The 27,792-nt window shown below is 44.5% G+C and overlaps 1 protein-coding gene across 5 annotated transcripts; it reads right to left on the bottom strand.

Moving 5' to 3' along the window:
* Positions 1-220: 220 nt before the first annotated feature.
* On the bottom strand, positions 221-25,630 carry ZBTB1 (zinc finger and BTB domain containing 1). Of its 5 annotated transcripts, none has more exons than XM_065635793.1 (3): positions 25,366-25,630; positions 13,130-14,869; positions 221-2,035 (listed from the first exon to the last, which is right to left on the bottom strand). In XM_065635793.1, the coding sequence occupies exons 2-3, from the start codon at positions 14,847-14,849 to the stop codon at positions 2,025-2,027; spliced, it is 1,731 nt and encodes a 576-aa protein (XP_065491865.1). In that variant the 5' UTR covers positions 14,850-14,869; positions 25,366-25,630; the 3' UTR covers positions 221-2,024. The 5 variants fall into 5 exon arrangements, with proteins under 5 accessions (XP_065491865.1, XP_065491864.1, XP_065491861.1 ...); XM_065635792.1 differs by having other exon boundaries at positions 222-2,035; positions 12,958-14,869; XM_065635789.1 differs by lacking the exon at positions 221-2,035 and having other exon boundaries at positions 11,771-14,869.
* Between the last annotated feature and the right edge of the window lie 2,162 nt (positions 25,631-27,792).

Below are 27,792 nucleotides of genomic sequence, written 5' to 3'. Positions count from 1 at the left end.
TTTTCTCATTCCTATGATTATTTGATTTTTACTCGTCTCAGTTTTCCCTCTTGTTGTTCTTGCAGGTGAATGGGAAACACGCAGGAGCAGATGAAGCAAGTGATAACTGGAACTTCACCCTGTTGGCGGGACTGGCATTAACTCAGGTATAAGATGGAATTAAATGAGAATAATAAGCGGATTTGTAAGAACATTTTATTAAAGATACTGTATCAAAGCACAGAATAAGCTTTAAAGATGATGAAAACTAACCTGGAATGTCTTCACTGATACTCTACATAAGCTACAAATAATTGCTAACTTACAGAACAGTGACAGCCTGTTCTAGATGTCCTATGCTCAAGTATACTCTTGAAGGCTTAAAGATAGGCAATGCTATAAACATATTTCCCTTCTCTCCTCTGCTTCGTGCCAGTCCTACCTGTTCTCTACAGAAAGGACATCCCATTTTCTGTTAGATTTCCCAGCTATATTGTACCTTCTCCCTGAGGAGTCCCCAGTGGTATTTGGCTTTGTCCAGATATTCCCTCTCTTCCCCTTTGCTCCAGCACAGCCACTGGGACAGAAGCGTTGGCATTCCGGTGTTGCAGAGAAGGCTTTTAAAATGCCTATATTAATGTTTAAGATATTATGTGTTAATAGAGCTGGTACCTTCAACATCTATATGCTGAAATGTTTGGAGCTGTGTAATTAGATTAAGCAACCACATTCAAAGATACCTGAACATCTTTTCTTGCATTTGTTTAGCAACTTTATAAACTCAAAAAATGAGTAAAGCAAGCACAGACACATGCCCTATACAAGCTGCAATACAGACAATACACACTTCATAACAACAGTAATGAAAATTATGCCAATTATAAGTAAAATTATAGACAGAGTCTTCTTGAGATAACAGTTATACTGAACAATGAAACATCCTTTTATCGTCACGAGTAGAATTAGTAAGATGCGTAACTAGAGCAGAATATAGATCAGCATTTTTAGTCTGCTTACATGTCTCAATCTAAGCCACTGTTGTCTGGGAGAAGCAAAAGAAATTAATATTGTTTTAATCTATGCTGACCCTAATTTGAAACATTTACTGCTTTGTTTGTTTGTTTCTGGTTTTTCCCCATTATTTCAGCTGGAAACTTTAGGATTCCTAAAATGTTCAAATCTGAACATGAATGCCTGATTCTCCTCTTCAAGCCAGCTTTTGCAAGGCTTAGATCCAGAACAAGGTGCACGCTGTGCCCTGTGAAGATTATTTCGCATTTACTCATCTCCTTGTTGGTCAAAATTTTTCACCATTCTTGTAATAAAACCAGAGCACCATTTCCTTACTCGCCACATACAAGCACTGTGCTCCATGGAAGGTCCTCTTCAGTTTGCAAATGATGATCATGGCAGCAGAGGGAATATCAGGTCAGCCGGATCTTTCTCACCTCCTGTCCTTCCTCACGCACCCTCTGTCCTCAGTTTTTAAGATTTTTTTTCACCTTGTACTCTTTTTTTTAATTTTTTTTTTCTTAAGCTCTTCATAGTTTAGCATTGTAACTGTCTGAAAATACATGGGTTTAGTTCATGAGTATACACTTCTAATGTTTGAACTAAAAAATCTAAACAGTCTTTGACAGAAGCTCTAAGAAGCCTCATTGCAGAAAAGGAGCACTCCAGCACATGAATAGCAAATCCTGCAAACTCCTTTCAGTGCAGCCCTTAACACCTGGCATCTGCCTCTTTTGGCTGCCTGCTCTGTGAAGGAAGACTCCAAATTTATTTTTAACAGGTGTAAGTAATAGTCACAAGGAAATGAGTTTTATAATACAGAGAAGAGTCCAAAATGAACTTTTACTGCATGTTCTAATTTGACTGCTTTGGTGCCTTTTGCGACTGCTGCAGTATGTCAAAAAAGCAAAGGTGGTGCCAATTCAGATCTGGCACACGCGGTTCTGAGTTTTTATGAAATCTTTTGCCGACCAGTTCTTCCTCATGTCTTCTTCAAACCTGGTTCTCTCAGTTGTTCAGAAGCTTAGAAGTCCCTATTTCACTACTGCCATGCAGAAAAGAAATGCAAGAAAAATATTAAAAGTCAGAAGCCCACAGTCCAGTACTATATTTGCTAGCATGATGTGGTCCCTCCCACCTCACTATGGTGTGGTTTTGCTCTAAATACCCAGCCTTCAGTTATACTCAGAGCACCCGCCAGAGTCAGGAACTCTGTCTAAAAACCATACAGTTCATTTCCTTCCACCCCTACCCCACCAACACACAACCTTAAACAATGTTTTGATCTTGTTTCAGAAACTTTTGTTTCTTTCTCCTTTGCCTTCCCTTTTCAAAACAGCTAAAGATTTGCTGGAAAAAACCCTCCACTTCCCAAGCCTCTCACAAGTTATTTTTGATACTGTGTTACTTTCCAGCAGTGGTTTATAGCTTGGCTTAGGGGATGCTCAAAAAATTGCACGAGTATTATTTTCCCTCGGCCTAGATTTTTCATAGTTTGGAACACCCACACCCTGGAACGCTGTTTCTTACTGCTTCATATTTGCCTCTTTTTTTTCTTTTAATTATTTTTTTCCTTGCCTAACTCAGAGGTAACTGTCATACCCCTTAACCCCACTCCCCAAATTCTTATTTTAGGTTAAATGCAGATAAAGGATAGAAATATTTACAATTTCTGTGAGTCTCTTTCAACGAAACTGATTTATGACAAATATGAGCAGCTTTGTATCTGATACAGACAGACAAGAAAGTGGAAATTTGTGGATGTAAATTTTAAAGACAATCCTCAGGGGTTTTTTTTTCTTAGTACGCTGACTTCTTTCTCTGGACATGTAAATCACATTGTGCAAAGTATATGATTCTCCCGCTTCTGGCTAATCTACACTTCAAGTTCCTATGTACGCCAAGGCAGCCCTGGACCCAGTGGTTGTGTCTACACGGCAGAGCAGGAAAGGCTTGAAGGCTGCACGTGAAGCCAGGTCGATCAGCTGTCTGCATTACTTACCTGCTAGAGCGTCCTTAAGCTCAGCTCAGGGCTGAATTTCCTGGCACACCTTTGAGCAGAAAGCCCTGGGAGCCGTGCTCCACGCTTCAGTGAGCATTACAGGGTGCTCCGTGTGACACGCGGCCAGGACCCCACAGCACAGGCCAGGCCCAGAATTGTTTGCATATTGTGTCTGCCCTCTGTGCCACAAGTCACATACTTGATGGTGGGCAAAAAAAAAAGGCAATCTGGGACAAATGGCTTTTGTTTCATGCCAGAAGGGTGATGTGAACATGGGGAAGAAGGTCCTGGGCAAACTGCTGGCTTCAAGTGCTGCTGGTTCTGGCAGCAAGTACACACATGGTCCATGCATCTACTTAATATGCTCTGCGAATCTTGGACGGGAATTCATTGGACTGATGCTGTTATCTCAAAGTAGCTCTTGTATGACAAGCTCAAAGGTTGGGAAAGGCCTTTTTGTTTGTAAACTAAAAAAGGAGAAAAAAAGGTATTCTAACTACAGTGAACATTATTTTTCCCCAGGCAACATCAGTGTTTAACATTGGTGTTTATTAAGATGCCAACCTGCATTTTACAGTCAAAGATCTCTGTTATTTGCAGATCATACACAGTTTATGCGGAATGACTGAGCATCTTTACACCACCTCCCTCAAATACACCGACTACGCTGCGTGGGACCACCTGAGTGTGGGAAGGTGGGTTGCCTGTGAATACTAAATCCGATTTTTCTGATGAGACTGCAAAAATACTGTTAATCAGTGCCAACTGTGGTGGTGTGGTGTACATGCAGAACTCTGAACACCAGAGAACTGCCAGCATTGCTAATAGCTTTTAGCCCACAGTAAGCTAGATTAGAGGTAAAAATGTTGTGCCCTCCTCCCAGACTCTAAAATCCTCTAGCTACCCTAAAAACTGAAGTTGTTTTTGGAATACACAGCTGCAAGGGGATCTGCTTCACTCTTCACACAGTAAACTCTGCTCAACTGTAGCAAAGTTTGAGCTTTTACAATAGAAATACGTATTTTTTCCAGTTAGCCACCAGATGGAGCTCATACGCCCCCAGCACGCAAATCCATCCATGAACATCTGCAAAGTTAAAGCACTTCAGAGATGTTAGAAAGGATGCAGGTTTTTTCCACTTCATAAAAGTCAGAGGAAGTCTGTGATTAGCTGGATGTTTACAAATGAAAGGAGGATCTGGAGACAGATCAAAGATAATTCTCCAGATTTGGCATGAGATCAGGTTCCTGTACTAATAGCATCTGCATGGGTTTGACTGTTAGATTAAGTGGTTGAACTCAGTGTATCTCATCAAGTATTAATAATGCTTTTTTAATGCTTAGAGCATTTATTAGAAGTCTCAAGATTCATCCAGCTAAGGACCTGAAAAAACAAAAACAAAATAACACCTCCCGGAGCTAGTAAGATCTTCTAGGGTCCATTTAAAAGAGAAGTACCCACTGGGTTCTTCCTCACCCTGCCTTCTGCAATGTAAAGGGACTCCAGAGGCAAAGATAAGCACTGTCCCAAAGTCTGAAGGATTTTGTGCTTCAAGCTTCATAAATAGGAACGGTAACTTTCAAAACTTGTTCTCTAATGATCTAAGTAGCTTGGATGGTCCAAGCAGACCATGTATGTTTTTTACTGAGAAGTCTATAGTTCATTCAGGATCCCAGTGACTTTGCAACAGGCTCAGTGACTAGGAAGAAAAGCAGGTCTGAGATAAAACATTGTGGTGTGTGAAATACACTGAGTTAATGTGTACGTGTTTTAAGGGACATCTTTGTTTTGACTCTGAGTAACAAACCCACATAGCTTGTGAGGTCTGGAAGGCCACAGACTATTCCTACTTTCATAGTAGTGCTCTGTTTGAAGTTAATATTTCTATCTGGGGTCTAAGCCACACTGAGCTCAATCAAATAAACATTCTCCAAAGGAAACTTGCCTTTGAACTATTTAACTCTTCGTTTGCCCAGCAAACTAAAGCTCGAAGAACTATAACAATTACTGTGAGATTTCTTGTGCCGTGACTTATTTTTCAGTTTTTAACTTACTGTTCATCAGGACGTGTGTCTTTTCTGGCAGACCTAACCATGTTAGCACCAGCCAGTAAAATCTAAGAGAAACACAACCCTGTCTGAAAGCAGACTAGGTGGGGCTAACCCTCACACTTCCAGGCATGCCAACTGTGCCAGTGTCATGTTTTATAGCATATGTAAGTGTACACAAATTATATAATATTTAATGTATCGGATAACAATGCAGCTCAGAGATTTGAGCTCTCTCCTGGTCTGTGGGACATACTAAGGCAATTTCTTCATCAGTTCCAAGGGACCCTACCCTGCATCCCCTCCTTCTACAATACTACTGTACCTATCCTTTTCCTGAAGGAGGGATATTCTAGATTTCATCTCTTAAAATGTTTCCACTTTGTATAAATAATTAAATATCAACGGCTAGAAACCAGAACCTCAGTAGTTTGGTAAATGGAACTCTCTGCCAGTAGGTACCAGTAGGAACCCCATAAGCAGGGAGGAAACAGGCACCATCTCTAGAATCCTGAATAAACGCTCTAACGATGACTTGTGTAAAACGAAGAGGAATAACCTATACCAGAAGTCTGGTGTATCTATTTGCAAAACCAAAAGTAATCTATGGTATTCAGCAAACTCTATTTTTAGCCAGTGTATCTGCATTTCCACAAACTTTCATGGGTTTGGAGCTTTTGCCACTGAGAGAAGGACATTATATTATTTCTTCCATTCGTTTTCTGGGGAGTCAGAGGCCAAAGTCCCTCTGGTGACCATGCCCAATGTAGTGGAATGGTTACCTAAAAAAGGAGGTAATTAGTATTACCGAGTTGTGTAGGTTCAGCTGACCATGTAAGAAGTATTAAAAGAGGCATGTTCTTAGCCCTTGTCATTGCTTTAAAACAGGAAGAAAGTGTATCTTCCCATTTCAAAAAACAAGAGGCAAATAGGAGAGCCAAAAGGATTAATTTTTAAAATAGCAACCTTGTCACAAGAGAAGATGGGGCAGAAGAGATGGGCAAAGACTGATTTTTCCATCTTTCATGTTGGCAGCGCTGCTGCTGCAGAGACCTTGGCAATCGCTGACACTGGTGGCACTTTGCCTGGCAGACAGGTTGAGAAACCAAGGAATTGCAGACAGCCTTGATTTCCAGTGGATTTCCCACAATCCACATAATTTCCAGGATTTGGAGGCCTTTAAGGAATGCTCTCTTGTCATTCATTGTCAGGAGTCTTGGGATGTCTAGAGAACCACAAGACATACTTATCTGAAATCATCTCTTTTCTGCAATCAAAAATAAAGTACACCCCAAAATCTCATCGATGCAAATCACAGCTGAGTTTGAGTAAAAACAATAACAGCGTCAGGACTTTGTCAGAGAGAGTAATTCTTAAACAGCTCTGAAAGGGCTAATTTTTTTTTCTCCCATAGGAAATGCTAGATGCAACATTGTTTTTGTGGTTGCAGCTGCAGGAAGATTTACTATAATTTTAGTATGCCAGAAGGCACAGGAAAGGATTAAACCTTTTTGTTTTCTTGCAAGAGAATCAAAGATACTGACCACTTCTGTTGGGGTAAGGTGTGCCACACTAGCTATGCAAAACCAATGGACAGTTAAAATCTGGTCTTGTACTATCCGCTGATTCCTAATCTCATAATTGTGTTACACTCCCTTGAATACATTAATATGAAACTTTAAAATATATTTTCAACTACTTTCATACATGGAATGTGCAGAAATTGCTGGAAATAGTTTCTCTGGAAGCATGATGTACAATATTGTTTTCCTATGACTTAAATAATAATTAAAAAAAACCCAAACCCTACAAGACAGGTAGAGGTAAAAATGACCCAAAGAAAGATCCGAGAGCATTTCTCTTGTAAAGCCGGCACTGGGCATTCAAGTACATGAAAACGAACATGGGTTGTTTGTTTCACGGCTGAACACTTATAGTCATGATGAACCGACTCCCGAGTCATGAGCTCTGTTGCCCTGCAACAAATTAAGATTTGTTTTTCTGCATGAAAAAATAAAATAAAATCACAATTAATTCCAGAGTTGTAGAAGTGACTATAAAAGTGGAATAAGACGCTTAATTTATAAAATGTGTCCTGTTTTTTGCCATCTTCTCTCTTCAGAATAGCCTACTAGCATGTCTCAAGAATACCCTGCATGGCAATATTTTAGGAGCTTTTTGGAAGCTGGAACAAAACACAAAAAACTGATTTATAGCCGAGAACTACAGAAATGTCAACTTTTAAAAACATGTTCCTAATTTCTAGCCTTCAGCAGACTTTTATAAAGTTAAATTAGTCATGCTTCATCTTGTAGGTCTTTAAGTCTGTGGCAAGCATCAAACCAACTGAGAACTAGGGAAGTGAGAATATTTGATTTTTAACCCTTTCAGATTAGGAAGCACGGAACGGCCAGAAGCAGGCACATGGGGATGGTAACAAAGAGCACCAGCATTTCCTTCCTTTACACAAGGAATTATCCCGAGCTTTCGGTGTTAGATCAAAAATGAGACGACTGTCTCCCACTGTCACAACACCCAGACAAGCGCACGTAGTGTGTGGCAAGGGGCAGAGGGCAGCAGGGCCCAGCTGTTGAGCAGGTGGGCAGCACAGCTGGACCCACAGCTGGAGGGCAGGAAGACAGGAGAAGGTGAGAGCCATTCCTGGTGTTTGGCCAGACAAGGGGCTCAGCTCATTCCTGGCCTCAGGCCAGGCCAACCACACAAACCCAGTGGCCTGGGGTGCTACAGAGTCTGTTTTAAGAAAGACTAAGAAAGCTAGAGCATATTTGAGAAGGGAGCTGAACGGAGGAAGGTTTCCAGTTCTCATGAATGGCACAGATAGAATAGATACGTCTCATTTGTACCTAAGAGGCTGGGCTGCCTTTCCTTCTTATCAGGAAACAGGAGAGGAACATAAGAATTCAACTTCCTCGAGGATACTTGGGGAAGACAGAGACTGAGTTAAGCTCAGGCCATTGAAGTAAGTTGATTGAGTCCTGGCACAGCTTGTGTAACCAAAGGAGCTCCCCCCAGCCACTCAGTTCTCCCCTCATGCCACCCCTTCTATTGTGCTAGCACAAGATTTGACACAGAGCTGGAGAGCGAAACACAGCGGGAAACTGATCCAGCCAAAAAACAGCCCCACAGGGAATAAAAAAAAGGCCGTTGTTTGATTCAGTTCTTTGTAATGCTACATAAATATGTGCTTTTTGACAGTGGAGAGGGTGGCACACACGGGATACGAGAGCTGACACTCAGTGGGGAGGAGGAAGGGGCTGCCAGGGCTGGAGGTGGCACTGCCTTGAGGAGCAAACTTAAATCCTCTCCAATAGCTGAGGTACTCTTGATGGTTTAGCACTAGTGTGTTCGAATACAATAGTGTAGCCAAAGTATTCACTTTTATAACAATATATTTTTAATATATTCTCCAGGGAAGTATATTTTCTGTCTTAAGCTTTGGGAAAAAAAAAAAAAAAAAAAGCTGAATTGTATTTTCTCCATTAACTGCAAAAATTTGAGAACTCCCCTAATAAAAGCATAAATTCTTAGAATTCTGTTATATTTAATCTATTTGAATCAAGATTTCTCCACGGACCCGTTGGCTACAAATATCATTATACACATATGCAAATACTCTTTGAATTAACAAGTTGCCAATAAGCATTTACAAGCGTATATATATATATTTTAATATTTGAAACATCTCCTCTGAAACTGCAAAATAAGCTCGACAGCTTTTGTGGTATTTTAAAGCTTGTTCCAGGTCTTCATGAATTCCCTCTTCTTAACTTTCAGCAAATCCTAAAAGCTAAGAGCTAGGCTGCCTACTTATAAATTATTTTCGGGGTCGCAGCCCACACCACCGCCAAAATGAGAAAAACAACAGAAAAGAGAGAGGTCCTCCAAAAATAAGAATAGCAAATCACTTAAAAATATAAGTCAGAGCATCCAGCTCATCTTTTTCTTTCTGGCTACGCCCTGTGCAATGTGACACAATTACACCTCCACTCTCAAGGATCCTTAAGTGCTTTAAGGGTTTTACACTCTAACAGTCTGTGTGGCGCAAGAAGGAGATGCAAAGGAACTATGTTATGATGACTGAGAAGTACAAATTTGTTAGAGGAAAGAGAACTCTAAATGAAGTATTTTTGCTTCACTTTCACTATCTTTCAAGTAACAGCAAGACTTCTAGGATATTGTAACTGCAATTGGGTTTTTTTTTAGGTCTGCTTTCATTCTGTCTCCACGGTAAATAATTTTATCACGGTAGGAGGGCTGAAACACCATCATTTCACTCTCCTATGGATGTGGATTTCACTCTCCTCTCCATTCTGGGGAGAACAGCCCTGTCTCCGGGACTGAGCAGCCCCAGGCTGCCTCAGCACCCCCCTTCTCCCCATTCACAGCAGCCAAATCCCTCCTGTCACTCCAGGCCTTTTCTTCAACAGTCCCATGCTGTTCCCTGCACGCTTTTACACGTCACCATAAACACTCTCGCCCGTCTACTCTCAAGCCAGGCTGTCTTGTTCATGCCTTAGTACCTTTGATTTGTTCTCCTATACTCCCCTTGATCACTTTTCAGGCTACTTTAGTCATTGTTTTTCTCTGCCTACATACAAGTAGATCCACTCTTAAGCTCCCCTGCAGTGCAATTCATGCTCATTTTGAGCTTTAGCCTGGACATTCGTACACATGAACTCCAGGACAGTGGGTTTTGTTTCACAAGAACAGGAAAAATCCTTAATTCAAGTTCAGTTGGAAAGGTTTAACAAACTTTCCTTTGACAGGCTACTACAACACAGCTTGTAACTGAAAAACAAAGGTATTCCAGGGTGTTTATAAAGTTAGATAGTACACATAAAAACCCTCATTCCCAGTTCCTCTATTTAACTTCTGTAGTTGGCAGGTCTGCTTACACTAGGACGTACCTTTTTTTGTGAAACTTTTTTTGGGGTCAAGTTCAGAGCAATACATTGTAAAAATGGGCTCCCGACCCTTTGCAGGAGTCTCCTGGTTTGCAGAGGTCACCTCCTCCTTTTCAACAAGGTCTTTAATCTAAGCTTTGCCGTGCCCCTGCAGCCCTTCCAGCACAGGGCTGGCTGTACTTGGTACGCAGTCCCAGCTCCCGCGCTGTGCCACAGTGAGCTCATCCCCACAGCTCTCCCAGCCAAGCTGAGTCATTCTCACGCCGGTCTCACAGGCGTCTACAGGACATTTTATCCACTCCTCCAGCCTCCCCCTCTGTGCCACCTTTGGAATTTGCTTCCCACTGGATGGCCCTAACCCTGCCCTCTCAACCTTCATCCATCCCTCCTCTCAGACTCAGCCTTCCTGCCTCCCCAGCACCACAAGACTCTTCTGCCAACTCCCCCAGTGCCCTCCAGTTCTCCCCCACTTCCCTTGGCTGCTTTTCCCAGTTCAGCCATAGCTGACACTGGAAGGACTAACCTGCATGTCAGAGAATTGCTGTGCAGTGTATTAACCCCGGCAACTCTTCCACTACAGCACTTAGACTAACTACTTCATCTCTGAGACAATCATTTGAAGAGTCTTATAATCACCTTATCGCTGATGCCAGTGCTAAAAACTGTTTAAAACACCCATCCTGCTTATTCTTTGAACGCTTACACACTGAGCTTCAGTCTGGGTTGGGATGGGGAACGTGGAATAAATCCTAAGAAGGGGGAAGCTCTGAATTAACTGAAATGCTGGAGTGCATTCATGTCTGTGGGCTTTTTGGCCCCGTTGTTATTGAGGACTTAGTTGGCTTCAGCATCATACAAGAAAATGTCGGACTGAGCAGTTACGGCAAAATACTAATGGCGCAAGCTGCACTTGAAGCAGCCAGTGCCCAGGGAGCCAACTGCCAGCTGAGGACTGCAGTCTGGTGGTGGGTCCTTCTCCATCACTGAAGAAACACACACGTCTAACAACCAAGAGAAATTCTAATGCACATTTCAAACTGAATTAATGCAAGGCAACTCCTACTGATTTTAGTAGTTATAGTGGAGTTCCTGAACTGTATTCATTTCTCTAAAGAGTCTAACATGAAAGCTCGATATCCCTTGTAATCCCCAAGAAACAACAAGGGATCAAAACTAAACTCCAACAGCGACAAGTACGCAAAATCCCTGGACTAGACCCTCAGCTCCTGGTTTCTATTCTCAACCCCACCACTGGTGTGCGAGGTGATAAGAGTATTTCAGTTAAAAGGGACCTACAATGATCACCTAGTCCCACCTGCCTTCATTTCTGACCTAAATTGCCTTCCTCCCTCCACAGCTCAGTGGGAAATCGCATTGATAAAATTGAAATCTGGGAGAAAGTACTGCTAGGTTTTATTTTTTAATCGTTTTCTCCACCATTACATATTAGGATCCTTTCCTCCCCCCATCAAAAATCATGCACTTAACAAACGTTTAGACAGCTGGTGCCTAAGAGTCAAAGCCAGTCGTTCTCGCAAAGGCCAACTGATGTCAGCTGACACTTAGTAGGATTTTAAAATTCAATTAAATTAAGAGACAAGCTACGGAGATTAGGGCTATACTAGAATCAGAAAGAAATCTTAAGGCATAAAATGTCTTTACATTTATTAAGTAAACTCTGCAGTCTTTTCTTGTTATATTCTTGTTGAAAAAACAGAACATTCAGAAAGTATAATGAAAACAAGAAACAAACTGAGGTTCACATGAGCCAGACTCCCCCTTCCCCTCCCCGCCCAAGCAACAGGACTATCTGCACACCCATCCCGCTTCTAACTTTCCAACACAAGCAGCAAGGCACAATTTACAGCTAGGCTGAAAAACGCCCTCTTCAGCACCCATCGCCGTTCTGCATCCCTAGCAATTCACCACAATCACTCGTCCCGTGTATATTAGGATAAGCAGGTTATATATACCCACGTAGGTACAGATAAACGTCAGTTGAACAGTTCTGCTAGGACTTCAAGTCTGGGAAATGACCACTCTGCTGGGAACTCCTCGGTTTTCCCAACAGTCATTAATTAACTCCCTTTCTCTTGCGCACACCAGGCCAAGGCTGCTGGGTTTAACTGAGCCTGCATGCTCTCACCCCTGGGATGCACGTTCCAGCAAAGCCAAGAAGCAGAGGACCAGGACAGCCAGCTCTGCCCTTACAGCAGAGTCAGAGAGCAAAGGATTATTTCTTGGCATTGTTTCTTTGTTTTGGGCTTTTTTTTTTTTCATTTTGAAAATTAATTTTGGGGATTATGAACAATTATGCTCTTGCACATTAATCACTGTGATCTAAAATTTTCACATGAAGAAACAACACGTGGAAATATTAAAGCACTCATCTTACGGATGTGGATCCGAGAACTGTTTAATAGCAGTCAGTGAAGGGGTAACATTGTGCTTTTAATCTACAGTTTAAAAATAATGATTTGTATATCTACTTAGTAAAACAATAAAATTAAGAACAGAAACTGATATTAGGAAACAGTGAAAATGTAATAATAAACACATGATGCTCTTCAAAGCTATATACTTAATGAGCCTAAATAGATACCTATGGTTAGGAGGGTCTTAAAAAAAATAATAAAAAAGAGACTTAATTTCAATTTTTTTTTTTTTCAATTTTTGTCTACTACACTGTATGCCTTGCTTTGGTGTTCTTTCTGCTGCCAACTTAATGCTTTAACAGGATGTTTAAGCTTACGTTCTTTTCAAATGCTTGGCATTATAGTGAGATCTCATATCTTTCCTCAAATTAAATTTTGCTCCACATACTCCACATGTATACAGATGAACATCCATGTGCTGCTCCAGTTGCTCATTATTTGGGAATATCTGAAAGCAGACCTGGCATATAGTCTCTCCAGCTGATAAATGAGATATCATATGCCGTACATGGTCATGTTTTCGGAAGTTTCCTTGATCACAAATGGAACAGACATACCTGGCCATGCCTTTGTGCATATCATTGTGGAGCCGCAACTGGCGCTCTCTTAAGAACTGCTTCCCACATGTCTGACAAACAAACTGTTTTTCCTTGGTATGAACAGTATAGTGTTCCCGCAAGTGGCAACGCTGATAAAATCCTTTCCCACAAAGATTGCAGAAATGCTTACGTCTGTGATCCCTCTCGTTCTCTTCCATCATGGAGTTCTTGAACAGATCTTGCTCCAGGCAGTTTGACATATGTTCAACCACTAGGTTTTCAGTTTCAAAACGCTGACCGCAATTAGGGCATCGGAAAGGACAGGCAGAATGCTTGTATAATTGTTTTTTTTGAAGGCTGTTCATTTGGAAATGACTGTCCCTGAAGTCCTCTAGCATCTCTGCAAACATCATGTCCCTTATTTCTGACTGCTCCTCCGGGTTCTCTTCTAAGTCCATTTTCTCCTCAGAATTTCTGATACCATTCATGGTCAGATCCTGGGGCTCTCCACAGGTCTGCGCATGATCCTGTAACTGCTTGCCTTTGACCAGTATTTGACCACACTTGCCACAAGCACATATATTTTCTATGTGTTTGGATAAATAATGAGAGGACAAATCTTCCTCGGTGATTGTTAGCCCACAAAGTTCACAGGGAGCATTCTCCACATCTTCCTGCACTGAAGGAGCCTTCCTGTTAAGGTGCCGCGGACTTTTCAAACACTTTCTTTCATCCTCATCCATGGATAAACGGGGTTTTAAAGCCTTCCGACCATTTCTCTTCTCTCTGATCTCTTCTTCAACATAGTATCTGTAAAGCGGCTCTTCCTGTTCATCATCTAGGTCGTCGTTGTCAGAAGACTCATTGCAGTCTTTATCTGTCACCTTAATAATATTAAAATCCTTCAGCTCATCTGCAGGATTGTCCTCTGGTTCCATCTTGATGATAATCCGCTTCCTCTCAGAGGCTCTACTTCCTTCTTCACCTGATGTCTCGGAGGCAACCGTGCTGCTTTTTCTGCTTGTGACGTTTGACGCGGGAGATGAAGAACCATCCGCAGCTTGGCTCGAGTCCCCCTTGTATTTTTCAGTTTGCGTGGAGATTATTTTAGAAATAGAGTCCTTTTCGTTAAAGTCTATTTTTTCAGCGCTGTAGTACCTGGCACTTTGGTAAGAATGCCTGTTAGTGCACGTTAACACGTGCTCGTCCAGTAGCTTTTCACAGCTAAAACTAAACCCACAGCTGTCGCAGGTGAAGCTTCTTCCAAAGCGGCGCGAGTGGGACACGCGCTCTTTTGTGTGAGAGAATTTGGACGTGGTGGTTTTTTTGCAGACATCAAACAGTTGTTCGGGGAAGCTGTTCAGCTGCAAAGCTTCTTCGTCAGGCTCTTTGTTATGGGATGTATTTACTGTTGAACTTGGCGGCTCCATGCCCCACCTGTTTGCTTCGCTGCCATTTCTAGCAAGTGTGTCTTCATACATTCTCACGCCAAATATCATTTTACTATTCTGGGTGCTAGAGGCAGAAGATGAACATTTTAAACTAGATGAGTCTGTATCCTGTATATCTTCTAGACATTCAGGTACATTGTATAGCTGTAAATAGTTCATGGCCACTTTAAATTGCTCAAAATTGGCAGGGGCTGTCATAATTTTTCCTAAATACATGAACTGTAAAATAAGATCAAAGCATTCAGCACTTATCTTCATGTTGCTTAGATTCAGCTGGGCTGTAGTGTGTTGATGGTTCATAAAAAACATCCTAAAATAGGAGCTGCAGGCAGCAAGAACTGCTTTATGTGCTTGGAAATAAATATCATCGATAGCGATACAGCAGTCGCACAGAAAGCCCCATTCTCTTTGGTTGTTTAGCTGCTGAAGGACATAGTTGCTGTGGCTAGTTCTTGCCATCTTGTACTTCAGTTACAGCCCTGCATAAAGAAGAAGACATTTGTTAAATCTCGAGCACAACAAGCAAAACGTACTTAAACATAGGGAGGAACTGCCATCGTTTTCTCCTCTAGATCTTCCTCTTCTCAGACTGTTTGTGGTACAGCTTCCCGTCTGGAGATCTTTGCTGGTAACTGCTACGAGTAGTGACGCCAGTGAAAACATACATAATTCCATGTTCTCACCACTAGACTTACAAGACTAGTAAACTAATAAACTTCACCACCACACATGTCAATCAGAGCAATGCTGCTAGAATATAAATTAGCAAATACATCTCAAAGTCCTACAGGCAAGATTTTCAGATATGAATTCTGAATGCAGAACTTCAAAAACTTCACAGGGTAGACTTCTGTCAGATGGCCCCAGGACAACATCTATATACAGGGTAAGCTGACTGCAAGAAACCACTCTTCAGTCTCAACTTGCCTTCTTCACCTGTCAGTCCAACGGACATATGATGCAACACATACTGGAAACCGGGCCAGGCTCAAACTGGTCTTTCCCTCCCCATTAAAGGAAACCAAGAAGATACACCAGTGGAACATCCACACAAGCTACATCCACACATGTTTTACTCTTCGGGGCAGCTCAGGGGCAGTCTCAACCTTATCTGCAAGGCATCTTGCAAACCAGGAACTGCAAACTCAAGTGCATTCTCAGAAGCACAGGACAGCTGCGATGGCACGTCCCACGTACAAGCCCGCTGCTGCAGATGGTGACCAGGCTAAGGCTGCAGCGAGGCAGGAAGTGGTGCACGCCGTGCCGCCAACCGCTCCAAAACCACGCGTTCAGAGCGCTGCAACACAACCAAAACATGGAGATGGGAGAACGGACAAAGAAAAAAACTCAGCAACGGAGAATTGCAAAAGCCAGAGTTGGAGCCATGGTTGACAAAGACTAGAGAGAAAAGTCTGTGAGTGCTGAAAGTTGCTGTAAGTGAAAGGATGAGTGTGTCTTCCAGAGCAAAAAGGAAGAAAACAATTATTTATGTTAACAAAAACATCCAAAAAAAAAAGAGTATTGTACACAGGAGACATGCATTTGATTTACAGAAGATAACCAAATACGACCAGATTCAACAGCTAGTCACTACTCACTTTGGAAAACCTTTATGGATACACATTACCTGTACTAACTGTACAAGGAGGATGGTAAGAAACCAAAATAAGGTATAAAGAACGCCCTAACTGAAATGAAAAACCTAAAGCAATAACAAGCATTCTTAACATTTTGAAAGGTTATCGTGAACAATGCAAATAACTCTAAGAGATTTGTACAAATAAAGTACAGGCTAGAAAACAACATGTATCAAAAGGCTCGATGAAACGCAGGGATTGATTTGCAACCATTCTTTCAAGTGTCCCATATTTAAACAAAATACACACAAAAACGCTCCCTGATTTCTTCTCATTCCCTCCCCATCATTTCCCTGACAACTTCCGTCTCCTAGAGGCTGGGAAATGGGCAGAGAAATTGAATTCCACAATTACTATTGAATTCGCAAGTCATAGGTGTTGCCTGGCTTCTTAAGCAGCAAACCTAACATTAATCACTGCCCTCCTTCATTTCAGGAAGGGCTGCCACGGTGAAACACGCTCAAGCTCTCGAGACAAGAACATGCGTACCCCACCCAGCAATATTTCCTACTGCCAGCTCCTATAGCAGTACCTATGGATCCCCACCAGCACAAAACCTTGCCAGGCAACAGGAACCTTGAGATTTGGGTTGAACTACACTGATGATGAGCATCTGAATGGCAGATGCTCCTCCCCTCTCAACCCAGTCCTCCAAACCCAAAACTCAAGGCGAGCACCCTGCTGTAATAATTCTCTGACTAGTTTGGCCCAGCAACGTCCACTTAGAAATACAACTCCTTACATGAAATTGAAGCATTTTTTCCTAACTCGCGAAAGAGTGGTTTTGAAAGTAGGAAAATCTCTGGAGCAACTTAATGTCTTTTCTACAGAAGACTGATTATTGTCTAAGTCACTGGGTGAGTTCAGATGTTTCTGTGAAAAACAGCAAAGCTCTCAACATCAAATAATTATTAAACGGGACTTCATTTTCTTCCAAGTGCTAAAGTGTTTTAGATTTAAGATAATTTATTAGACACTTAAACATAATTCAGTATACTGGATCAAGTATTAAAAACAGCAGCTGTATGATGACAAAGAATTGACTTCAACTTCCTCACTGCAAGAGTGAAAACCAACAAGAAAGTGAGAAGATGCAATCTAAGGCACCACTGGCCTCTTGGTGTGAACTGCCATCGAGACAAGAAAAGGCTGAAGACAGCTGGTTTTGATCTCATCTTCATAAAGTGGCAAGCTTTAATTTTTTCATTTAAAATTTTTTGTACACTAGAAGTACTCCATTGTATCTTCCAATAGCAGAAGAGCAGTACAAGCAGCAAGCCTGTACCGAAAAAGAAGATCGCAAACCATCTGCACACACCCAGACTGGGGCATTTCCACCCGGTGGGAATGATCTGGCAGCCACTGGAGTGGCAGCACATAAACTCATCGTTTCAAAGTTTCCTCCTTTTTTTGAAAAGGTGAAATATATTTCCCCTTCTCATATTTCCCCCAGCTCCTCTGGGCAGCCTGTTCCTCTGCCTCACCACCCTCAGGGTGAAGAATTTCTTCCTTATATCTAAACTAAACCTAGTCTCTTTCAGTTTAAAGCCACTACCCCTTGTCCTATCACTACGTGCCCTTGTAAAAAGTCCCTTTCCAGCTTTTTTGTAGGTCCCATTTAGGTACTGGAAGGCTGCTATAAGGTCTCCCCAGAGACAGCAGACTGGGGACCTCTCGCAGAGCTTCCAGCGCTGTCCTGATACACAGCAATGACCCACTGGCAATGCCAACCTCCTACCACCACTCTGGAAAAAAAAAAAGCCCCAACATGAGGTCACTTCACCAGGATGGCAAGGTGCTCAGGTACCAACCGTCGTGGTATGTAGGTATTAAAACAGGGAGTGTTTAAAGTTAATGAAAGTACTGGCATCCTCCCTCTGGATTCTGTATTGACCTGCTGTATGTATGTATTTACAGCTATCAAAACTTCCCACTATGAAAGCCTATGTTGGGCTATATAAAACTTCGACACATTTCAACCAGCAAAGGCAAAGCTTTTCTTCTGAATTGTCTGCTTTGGACTAATTTGTTTTTCCCTCCACAGAAAATTTCAGCCAAGATGGTTCCAAAAATGAGGCTAAAGAAAAGCTTTCTTATATATAGATTATTACTTTTTCTTTTAAAAAGAAAAAAAAAAAGTTTCTCTTCCAAAATCTTTGAAGACAGACTTCATAAGGGAGAAAGTCTTGGATATGTCACAATACAAAAACCTGCCTGAATTCGGCCAAGCTATCAGCTTGATAGGGAGAAGAAGACAAAAATTATCAGTTTGTTCACACTTGAGACTTTTGCTAGAGTGAGAGACGATGGCTCTCAGCATACGGTTTGAGTGTGTGTGAAAGACAGTGGTCCTTAACACACGGCATAAGTGTGGAAGGCTGAAATACTGTGAATTATTTGTCTCAAAGCTTGCTTGCTAAAATAATATGCTTGAAGCCTGCTTGTTACAGAAAAATGCTTGCTCACGCTGCTTGCTTAATTGGGCCCACTGTAAAGGCCTAAATACAGTGAATTAAAGTGCAAAATGCATGATCACTGTGAATTGCTAAAACTCAAAGAATGCTTGAAGCTTGTGTAAACTCAAGTGAAGCTCCAGCAATATCAGCCACCAACGTCTGCACCCAGGCCTGCAGTGTGCTCAGGCAACGCCCGCCACCAACTGCCATAAAATGACCAAGTTATGACTTGCAAGTGTGGCCATCCACCACCGGGACCAAAACCTGTTCACCTGGGACCAGCGGACCTGAGACCCGAGCGCTGCCGGGACCTGGACTCGGCTACCGGGACCTGGACTCTGATACCGGCAAGACCAGAGATCTGCAAACTGCCAAGCGTTACCAGGACCTGAGACCTTCAAACTGCCAAGCGCTACCACGACCTGAGACCTGCAAACTGCCAGTGCTACCGAGGCCTGAAACCTGTGAGCTGCCCGACAGGAGACGGCGTTTGGATCCCTGGCGGTGAATATCTCTTGCTTATCTTCTTGCATGCTTGCTTAACTTTCCTCCTAATTTCTCCCCCTTTTTTCCTTTGTTGCTCTGGGTTTAGGTATGAAAATGAAATAGATTTACTCTGTCTTTAGGCATAAAAATAAAATAAGATTGTTTAGCACCATCTGACCTCGTTTGTGTCTTAATCCCACTCTTGGAATCATTTTTGAACCGTTCTGAGCCCAAAATTGGACCGGGACCCCACGGTTAGTTACTAAAATCTCAGATTACAGCCTCCCTGAGAGCACTTCATCCTCCTGCAGCTCCTTTGCACTGGCCCAGGTTGCCCAGAGAGGTGGTGGATGCCCCATCCCTGGAGACATCCCAGGCCAGGCTGGACGGGGCTCTGAGCAACCTGAGCTGGTGCAGATGTCCCTGCTCATGGCAGGGGTGGCACCGGATGAGCTGTGAAGGTCCCTTCCGACCCAAACTATTCTATAATTCTATGTTCTATAATTCTATGTGCCACCTCCAGAAAGTCACAGACCAGCAGCTGGAGATGGCTCCACACCACAACTCACCGCTGGGTTTCAGCATCCCTCCTTGTAGATGGATGGAGACGCGCAGTTCTGGCTGATGAAAGACAGACCCAGAAGAGGATTTAGTGCAAACACGAGAGGACTGGGAACTGTAAGAGGGAAAACCTCTGGAAAGAGGGAGGGCAGGGAAAGACGGGCTGGGAGTGGAGTGCTGAGCTGAGAGGAGGGGACTCAGATTCAGAAGCAGCAGAGGGAATTAAAAATGGGTGCAATGAGGGTAATGGTGGAGGGAAGGCTCTTGGGCAGGGGGCTGGGAAGAGCCAAGTTTCAGGGGCCAGACATGTTTTTGCTGGGGAATGGGTGGAAAACAGGTGGAATTGAACTCTGAATTCCCAATTTTGCCATCCCTTTGCCCATCAGCAAATATCACAGGCTTGCTGACAAACTCCTTCCCATCAAGAGCAAGCTCTCAGAAAATGATAATTTACCATTCTTTTGTGATTTTAATTGCTAAAATGGCAGAGATCTGAATTTATCACCCATGTGGGTGGCTCAGTGCTGCAAACTATTTTTGAAGTTTGCTTTGAAAAACAAAAACAGGCAATAGAATAAAAATGGGTCCTTTTTACAAAAAACCCAAGGTTTCAAAATTAAGTGTATACACAAGAAATGCCATCATTAATGCAGGATTAATTCAGCTGCTGTTTCTGTATGCATTGTAGTACATTCTTCCAGCCCCCCTCTTAGCAAAGGCTCCCTTCCTTACTCAGCACCATCCTCAGATCTGCCCAGGGATGGATCTGAGCAGCAGCAACACAAGATCCCTGCTCACTCAGCACAGCATTTAGGGGATGGGAACGAGACCAGCGGACAAAAAGGAGAATGTCACAGCAACAAACACTGCCTTGGAGATCTGCATCCCCTCACCATCAGTGCCAGGACAGGCCATTTCAAGCTTTTTTTATTTTTTGTGTAAGTCTGGCTTGCGTTTTTTGGATGTCAAATTTCTTCACACAGGGAGACACCATCAGCAGCAACTAAAGCAAATGGGAGCTATTCTCTGTATGTATTAATCCCCGAGTATCTTGGGAAGATTAAAGTTTTATGCAGGCAAGCTTGTCAATCCAAAATTTTTCAGTATTTCTGATGCACTCTGACTCTTTTCTATTTCAAAAAGAGGAGAAATGCCAGGCACATTCCGGACAGACTAGCACGCTGCCTTTGTGGAGCACCCAAATACTGTAGTCACAAGCATCGCTTGAAAGTCCACAAGGAACACAGGTCACTCCATCTACAGCAGTGATCAATTTGTGCAGTAAACAGCAACGGGCCACACCATAAGCAATACTGAATGATGCAGTGGTGTTCTGAAAAGTAAAGATACTTGAGTCAGGTAATTTCACTCCAATTTGCAAACTCAAAGTCTCCAAATGCATCTTATTTTCCCAGTAAATGTTTGGTTTTACACTGCCACGCTTTGATTCAAGCCGCCTGTCTGCCACCAGATTTTTTTAAGTCACCACTCAGATACTATCACTATTCTGATGTTACCATGAACAAGGTAAGTTACACTATCATACTAACCAAATATGTTTTTTGTAAGTCTGCTAACAAGAAAGAACAGATATTTACTATAGCTACATGCTTTTTGTCATTTCCTCACATTTAAAATTTCCTGAGATGTTTTGAAACAACTGAAGAAGTGGAAAAAGTCCCCAAGCACAAAACTGGCAAAGTTCTTTTGCTAACTTGTCTGTCTTTAAAAAAGATGTACCACAAGGATCAGAATTCAGGAGCCTTTCAGCTCCTAAAATTAGTAGGTGGTTTTCAAAACCCAGCATTTCCACTGCTGAGCAGGCAAAACCAGAGCGCTTACATGCTTAGTTACTGGCTGCTTTTCTTTGGAAACCAAGAGCAGGCTGGACAAAAGTATAACAGAGTGGAGAATTCGGTGCTAATAGAAAATGAGACTGGAAAACCTCAAGAAAACAACGCCCAGTTATCCAAAGAAACAAGCGCGTGGGCAGCAGAAAGCAAATTCCCCATCACAGTCTGACACCATATCCCACCCTGGCGTGGGTTCCCAAGAACTCTCCTCCCTAAAGAGTTATTTTGCCTCTGTGGGTCAGGATTCCTAAATGACAACATCTAGATGCTCAGGAGAAAATCCTACGTGATATGTCTAAATTCTCTGCGTGATGCCCGAGAACCTTACACGTTCAGCCAGTGCACTGACCACAGAGCTGCTGACAGGCTACCACTTTTATCTAGACGTACTCAGGAAGAAGCCACCATGATTTCTCTGGTACTGTAGAGTCCAAGAAGGGGCCTCAGTTTACACAAGCATAGCGAAAACAGCGAAGAACTTGGGGCCAGGTGACCACCATCCATCTCAACAGCAGGTATGGATAAGATGCAGTTTGCATTGCCAAGTGTAGCCTTGATCATAAATGAAAACAATTACAGGAATTCCACGTACTGCCAGGTAAAATCTAATTAAGCTCCATTACTCAGGCTACAATGAACCGAAGGTATAATTTATCCTCCTCCCATAGCCCTTCCAATCAGCTGCCTTCAGGCGTGCTAGTTGTGAAGCCGTTTCCAGTGATGTAGATACTCATCTTCAGACACATCCTGATGGCTGAATCAACTCATTTTAAACAAACTCGTGGCGAACACATAGAAACAGGTTTCAGCTGACACCTGGGCTAGATCTGAACCAGGGAAAGGTAAGATGCTCCAAAGCCCCCAACCACGAGATGTTGGAGCCACCCAACCCCTCCTCAGCAGTTCTCCACTGATCAGCATCCATGTCCACAAATGAAGAACAGGCATCAAAATTTAGCCAAGTTATGATTCGCAACTGCTAACTGAGAATTAGTTAAGATGTATTATGTGTTCTTAGGTAAGAACATTCCTCAGAAGACCAGGAATAAGGTGTCAGAAAAGCGTAAGTGAATACATTAAGAAAACTGAGTTTACTGTAAAGCCCCATCTTAACTTCAAACAACCTTAGATCAGATCTATGGAGTAAAAGTACTAGAGGGAGCTTATGCTGTCCTTTAAAATAACTTGCGAGCCACAAAGGATTACTCTAGCAAGTCACAGTTATCTTTTACCTGACACCTTTACAGTTGTAAAAAGTTGTCAGGCAACATGGTAAATAATAAGTTTAAAAGAAACAATTAGTGGGGAAAAAAAATATGACGCCCCATTTATGCCTTGTAGCAGAAAGATGAGTGTTTTAATCTACGCTCTCCCAATTAGCCTAACTTTCAACTTCAAGAGGCATCTTGGTGGCTTAACCATCTCTTGAGACTCTCAAATTGCCTCCCAGGAAAGCATCCTTGGCTAAATACAAGTTGTACTTTGGTTTAATGACTTGCTGGGTGCACATGAATGAAACTTGAGACACACAGGTCAGACTACAGATTTTGTTGACTCTTTCTGCTCTTCAACGCTTCACATTCTACTTGCAGCACATTAAAAAAAAAAAATAGAGCCACTAAGGTCTCCATCCAACAAAACAGGTTTAATATGAGGAGAAAAGGCAACAGCCAGCTAATTCTAGAGAGCTTTGCAATGGCAGAACATGCACAAAGAAAAAAAATACCAGACAAATTTGTCTTCATGCAAATAAGGTCAGCTGTTGTGCCCACATGCTGTGGCTGCAGCAGAACTCCTTGGGTGACGGTGTTTACCGTGCCCAAGCAGAGGCAGGGCAGGAGAACCCAACCGCTGGGGAGCCACTGGTCAAACTGAGAAACGCACATGGGGCTTCTCACGCTACGTGCGTGAGGTCCAGGACTCTAGTGAGAAGTCCAGCTGTAACAACGAGGAGAAAAGACACTGGGATTTTTATCAGGAAACTTTCACTATCTTAATTCTGAGCAGTGATTTTGTTTCCATACAGCAGATAAGTAACTACTAGGGCTTTGTCCATCCTCAGCTTTCAGGGCTCTCTGATGTCAGCAGCAATGGAAATCTACTAAAGCAGCAATTAACCTCATATGTTCAAGTAAGAAAGCATCTAAAAACCCAAATCACTGGTTGATATGAGCACTCTCAACATAATTGCTGCAAATTCCTGTGCCAGTGACATGGCACGAAGAGATGCCTTGTGCAAGCAGAGCTGAAGCATCTGTTAAGTCTGTGATCTTACTGCACACAAAACTTTCCGGCTACCAGGAAGAAGGGGCTTCTATTACTCCTCTGAGCTTCCCACACTGCACCAACCCACGTCTTCATTCCCTACATCCTCCTGCAGCCCCCACCCATCCCTGCAACCCCCCTGGTGCCTGCTGGTCCCCGGCTGCCTCAAACAGCAGCAGAGCGCAAGGGAACACGGCTTGTTACCCCTCCGATTTTCTGGCCAGTCATCCAAAAATCTCTCCACAATCTTGTCAACTCGCTACGCTGCTGACTAGGAAAATCTCTGCCAGCGCTGCAACCGTTCGCGTTTGGCCGGTTTTCCCCACGGCCATATGGTCCCAACGCCTCTCCCCGGCTCGCCGCGAAAGCTTAAGTTGTAATTCAGCAAAAATGAGAAGCCCGCATCCCCTCTGCTCACAGCTGCTATGTGGGTTTTTCCAAGAGCTGTAATGAGGAATGTTAAACAAACACCTTTAATTAAAGGAATGTTTGTTTAATGTAATTAAATACCTAAGGAACACCATGCTCACTGTTGCAGCCCCGGACAGTTTTGCAGTATGTGCTGTACCTTGTGATACTCTAGTGCAAGGGGAATAACGCAAGCAAGTGGCAGGATCTGGCAGTAAATATCCAAATATTAGACAGCATCCAGCCCATGTTCTCCCTTTACCAATGCCTACGTGTCAAGAGGAATCGGCACTAGTCTATCGGCCAAAAAATACGCCAAAGTTGAATCTCTGCCTAACAAAAAAACATGAAAGAAATGGAATAAAACCCCAGTCCCAAACCCACAGTGTATTCATTCTCCTTTCCTCTACTCTTCTTACTACCTTTCCATCCGAGGAGTCCTTTGAGGAACGAGACTTTCAACACCGCTCAGAGAGCAACACAGGGCTTGTTTTTATGTGACAAAACGATCCCCTTTCCTGCCCAGCCGCCTCGGAGGCGATCTGTGCGCTGCCAGCCCGACTGAAACCCAAGTCTCCAGCCTGGCAGGGTGGAGCATTCCCGCCGGGCTGCAGCTCCGCTCAGTTTTTCGCTGAACTACTGCAACTCACTCGAAGTTTTTGTAGGGTTTGTTTTTTTTTTTTTTTTTAAGAACGAGAGGGCAGCGCTCGGATCCGCTGGCCTGCTGGCGGGAGGGAGGCGACCGGGCGGCGACAACGGCACTCGAGATGTTTAACGTGACTCCAAGCGCCAGAGTAAATAGGGCAGCGCGGTGCCCTTCCCCGCCTCACGCCGCTGCACCTCCCTAGGCCGCTTCCCGCTCCCCAGCCCCGCCGAGCGGCGCAGCATCCCCCGCCCGCCCCGCGCCCGCTTCCGCCGGGCCCCGCCGCCCTTCCCGCAGGTGGAGCGCGGCCCCCGCGCAGCGCCCCGGGAGAACCGCGCCGGACCCGCCGCCGCTCGGCCCCCGCGCTCCCCGGGCGGCGCCGCTCCGCGCCGTCGGGCGCAAGGTCACCGCGGCGGCCGCTCACCGGGGACCGGCCGCGGCTGGAAAGCCCCCGCCTGGCAGCGCCGCTCCCCCCCCACCCCGCGCCACCATGGCGGGCCGGGCCATGCCGCGGCCGGCGCCGCTCGGCACTTCCCACCTCCCGCCGCCGGCGGAGCTGCGGCCGCCGCGCACCGCCTCCCGCCTTCCCCCCCCCACCCCCAACTCCACCAGCGCCCGGCGGCGGCCCCCGGGGACGGGCACGGAGGGGCGCACGGCCCCGCTTACCCGCGGCGCGGGGAGAAGCGGCGGCCGCCGAGGGGGAGCTGCCCGCGCCGCTCCCGCTGCTGCTGCTGCTGCTGCCGCGGCTGCAACAAAGGACTTCCGCCCCGCCGCGCCTGCTGCTGCCGCAGCGCCGGCTCCGCCGCGACCGCACGGAGCCGGACCCCTCCCCTCGGCGGCCGGCGGCTCCCGGCCCCGCCGCTGCCAGCGCTGCTGCGCCGCCGCCAATGCCGGGGCCCGGCGGGCGGCTCCCTGCCGCGCTCCCCTCTCCTCCCATGCCGCCGGGGAGGCGGCCGGGCTTGCGGCACATGGGGAGGGGGCGCCGGCAGCGCCCGAACGGGCGCTGCCGGCGCCCCCTCCCCATGTGCCGCAAGCCCGGCCGCCGCCCCGCTTCCCCCATGCAACAAACCCTCGGGGCGCCGGGCGGGGGGGGGACACACGGAAATCTGCCCCTTCCCCCTGCAGCAGGTCTCGGCCCACAGAACGCGGTGTCCTCTGGTTTTCCCTCAAGCCGGCCGCGCCCGGTGGTAACGGGGGAGCCTTGCTAACCCGCGCGAAGGGCCGGCGTGTGCCGTTTGCAGCGGCAGCTTCACGGGCCTGCTCCGTGTGACACTTCACGCGCAAAAAGAACAACCGCCAAGTTGCACGAGAAAAGTGTTCTCCTGCAATTTCACACGTTCATGTCACCACCTTTCCTCTTGGAGTTTGACAATGATGCAGGGCAGCCGCTGCCGTGCTTTTGTCACAGATCCCGAGGACAACTCTTCTTTTTTCGTTTTGTTTTCTTTCTTTCTAGGAGCTTTCCCAGGCCTTCTTCCCGTCACTTTCTGGACCTCTCACGTCTAACAACATCCAGCTCCTCTTGAACTGGCCCATGTGAGCAAATAGGATTTCCTGAAGCTGCAAGCGGCCCCTCTGCTACCTGCCATGGGGCTGCAAGAAAACATCTGCCAGGTCGGGCTTTCCTCCCGGTCTTGCCACTTGACTTTTCCACCCCAAAGTGACATTTGTCATTCAGCGCAAGCATCGGAAGTGTTTAATCTGCACAGTTCCTTCATTTGGACGCCGTTTCTAGAGATACCATCGGTTTTGTTTCCCGCAACAATCCAAGATCCCTCTTAGCTCCAGACAAGCTGAAGGGAAAAATTTAATGGTAGCAAAGCTAAAAGGTTTGATTACAAATTTGAAAATTACAAAAGTAGCAACAACAAAAAAAGCCATGGTGTTTAAATGTACCAGCATTGATCCCTGCTTCAATGACCCCTGAGGTTTTCCTAGGCATCTCTCCACTGTGAAAGCAAACAGGACAAATCCAATTAATAGAATCCTAGTTTCCAGATGGGACGTCACCCCTTCCTTTTGGGTCATTCTGGCGATTTTCTGACCGCTACTCAATAAAAGTGGAGCTTTCAAAATTTGTCTCAAAAATTCCCTTGTTTCACCCCCCTCACTGTGCTGCAGCCTTGGCTCAGGGATGCGATGCCTGTAGCAGCGCCAAGGGAAAAAACCTCCGTGGCTGTAAGGCACCAGCCCCCACAAAAGGTGGAGGGACCCCCGCTGTACAACTTCTTCTTTGTAGGTTTTCCTGTTTTATAGGAAGTTAAATAAATGGCCTCCATAAGCTGACATGGTTGTGAGTTTCAAATCACACTGAAAGGGGTTTTTTTTTCGTGGTTCAGTGGGCTTTTTCTCTCCAGCTCCTCACCTATCTCAGGGCAACACAAGCAAAGATCATCCATATGGGGCTCGTACAGCCTCTTGCTCCATCCCAGCCCTCCCTTGAGTGTCACCGGGAGCTTCTGCCACCTCCTGCAAGATGGGGCACAGGCCAGTCTCTTTTTTTCACACTGTCCCCATTCTCTCAGCACCCTCCCACTACACTTGCCGTTCTAATTTATTTATTTTATGATTACTTTCTGGCCACAGAGGAGGAGCAAACAGAAGTGCTCATCAAGAGAGCTGTGATTATGTCCTGCTCTCTTATTTGACCCAGCAGTGTAGGCTGTATCGGTTGATATCTGCTGAGGTGTACAATATCATCACCTGTGTTCTACAGTGAAACATCAAATTTAATTTCTCATTGCTGCTTCCATCATTTTGGCTCCAGTTTCGCTGAAGCTCTTCAAAGTCCTCTTTGGACCACAGTCAACAAAATAATACGTAAATAATTAATCATTTAAATAAATAACATGCTATCTACAAATAGTGACTCGCTCTGTACATGGGTTAATAAATACGCTAAATAACTCAGAATGGAGTACAAAACCTAGAGCCACCTACTGCCAGCCTTTTTGGGGAAGAAATGCAGCTACCTACATCTATAGGAGCAGCAGGATTATAGCTCCATTGACTTTCAGTCCTGCTGCTTCACAAACACAGGAGGGAAAAACAGTCCTCAAGCCCGGTGAGCTTTTTATTTAAAATAGAATAAAT

The sequence above is a fragment of the Caloenas nicobarica genome, chromosome 5 (genome assembly GCF_036013445.1).
Source record: "Caloenas nicobarica isolate bCalNic1 chromosome 5, bCalNic1.hap1, whole genome shotgun sequence".
Lineage (NCBI taxonomy): Eukaryota > Metazoa > Chordata > Aves > Columbiformes > Columbidae > Caloenas > Caloenas nicobarica.
This window is presented reverse-complemented; position numbering and strand designations above follow the sequence as displayed.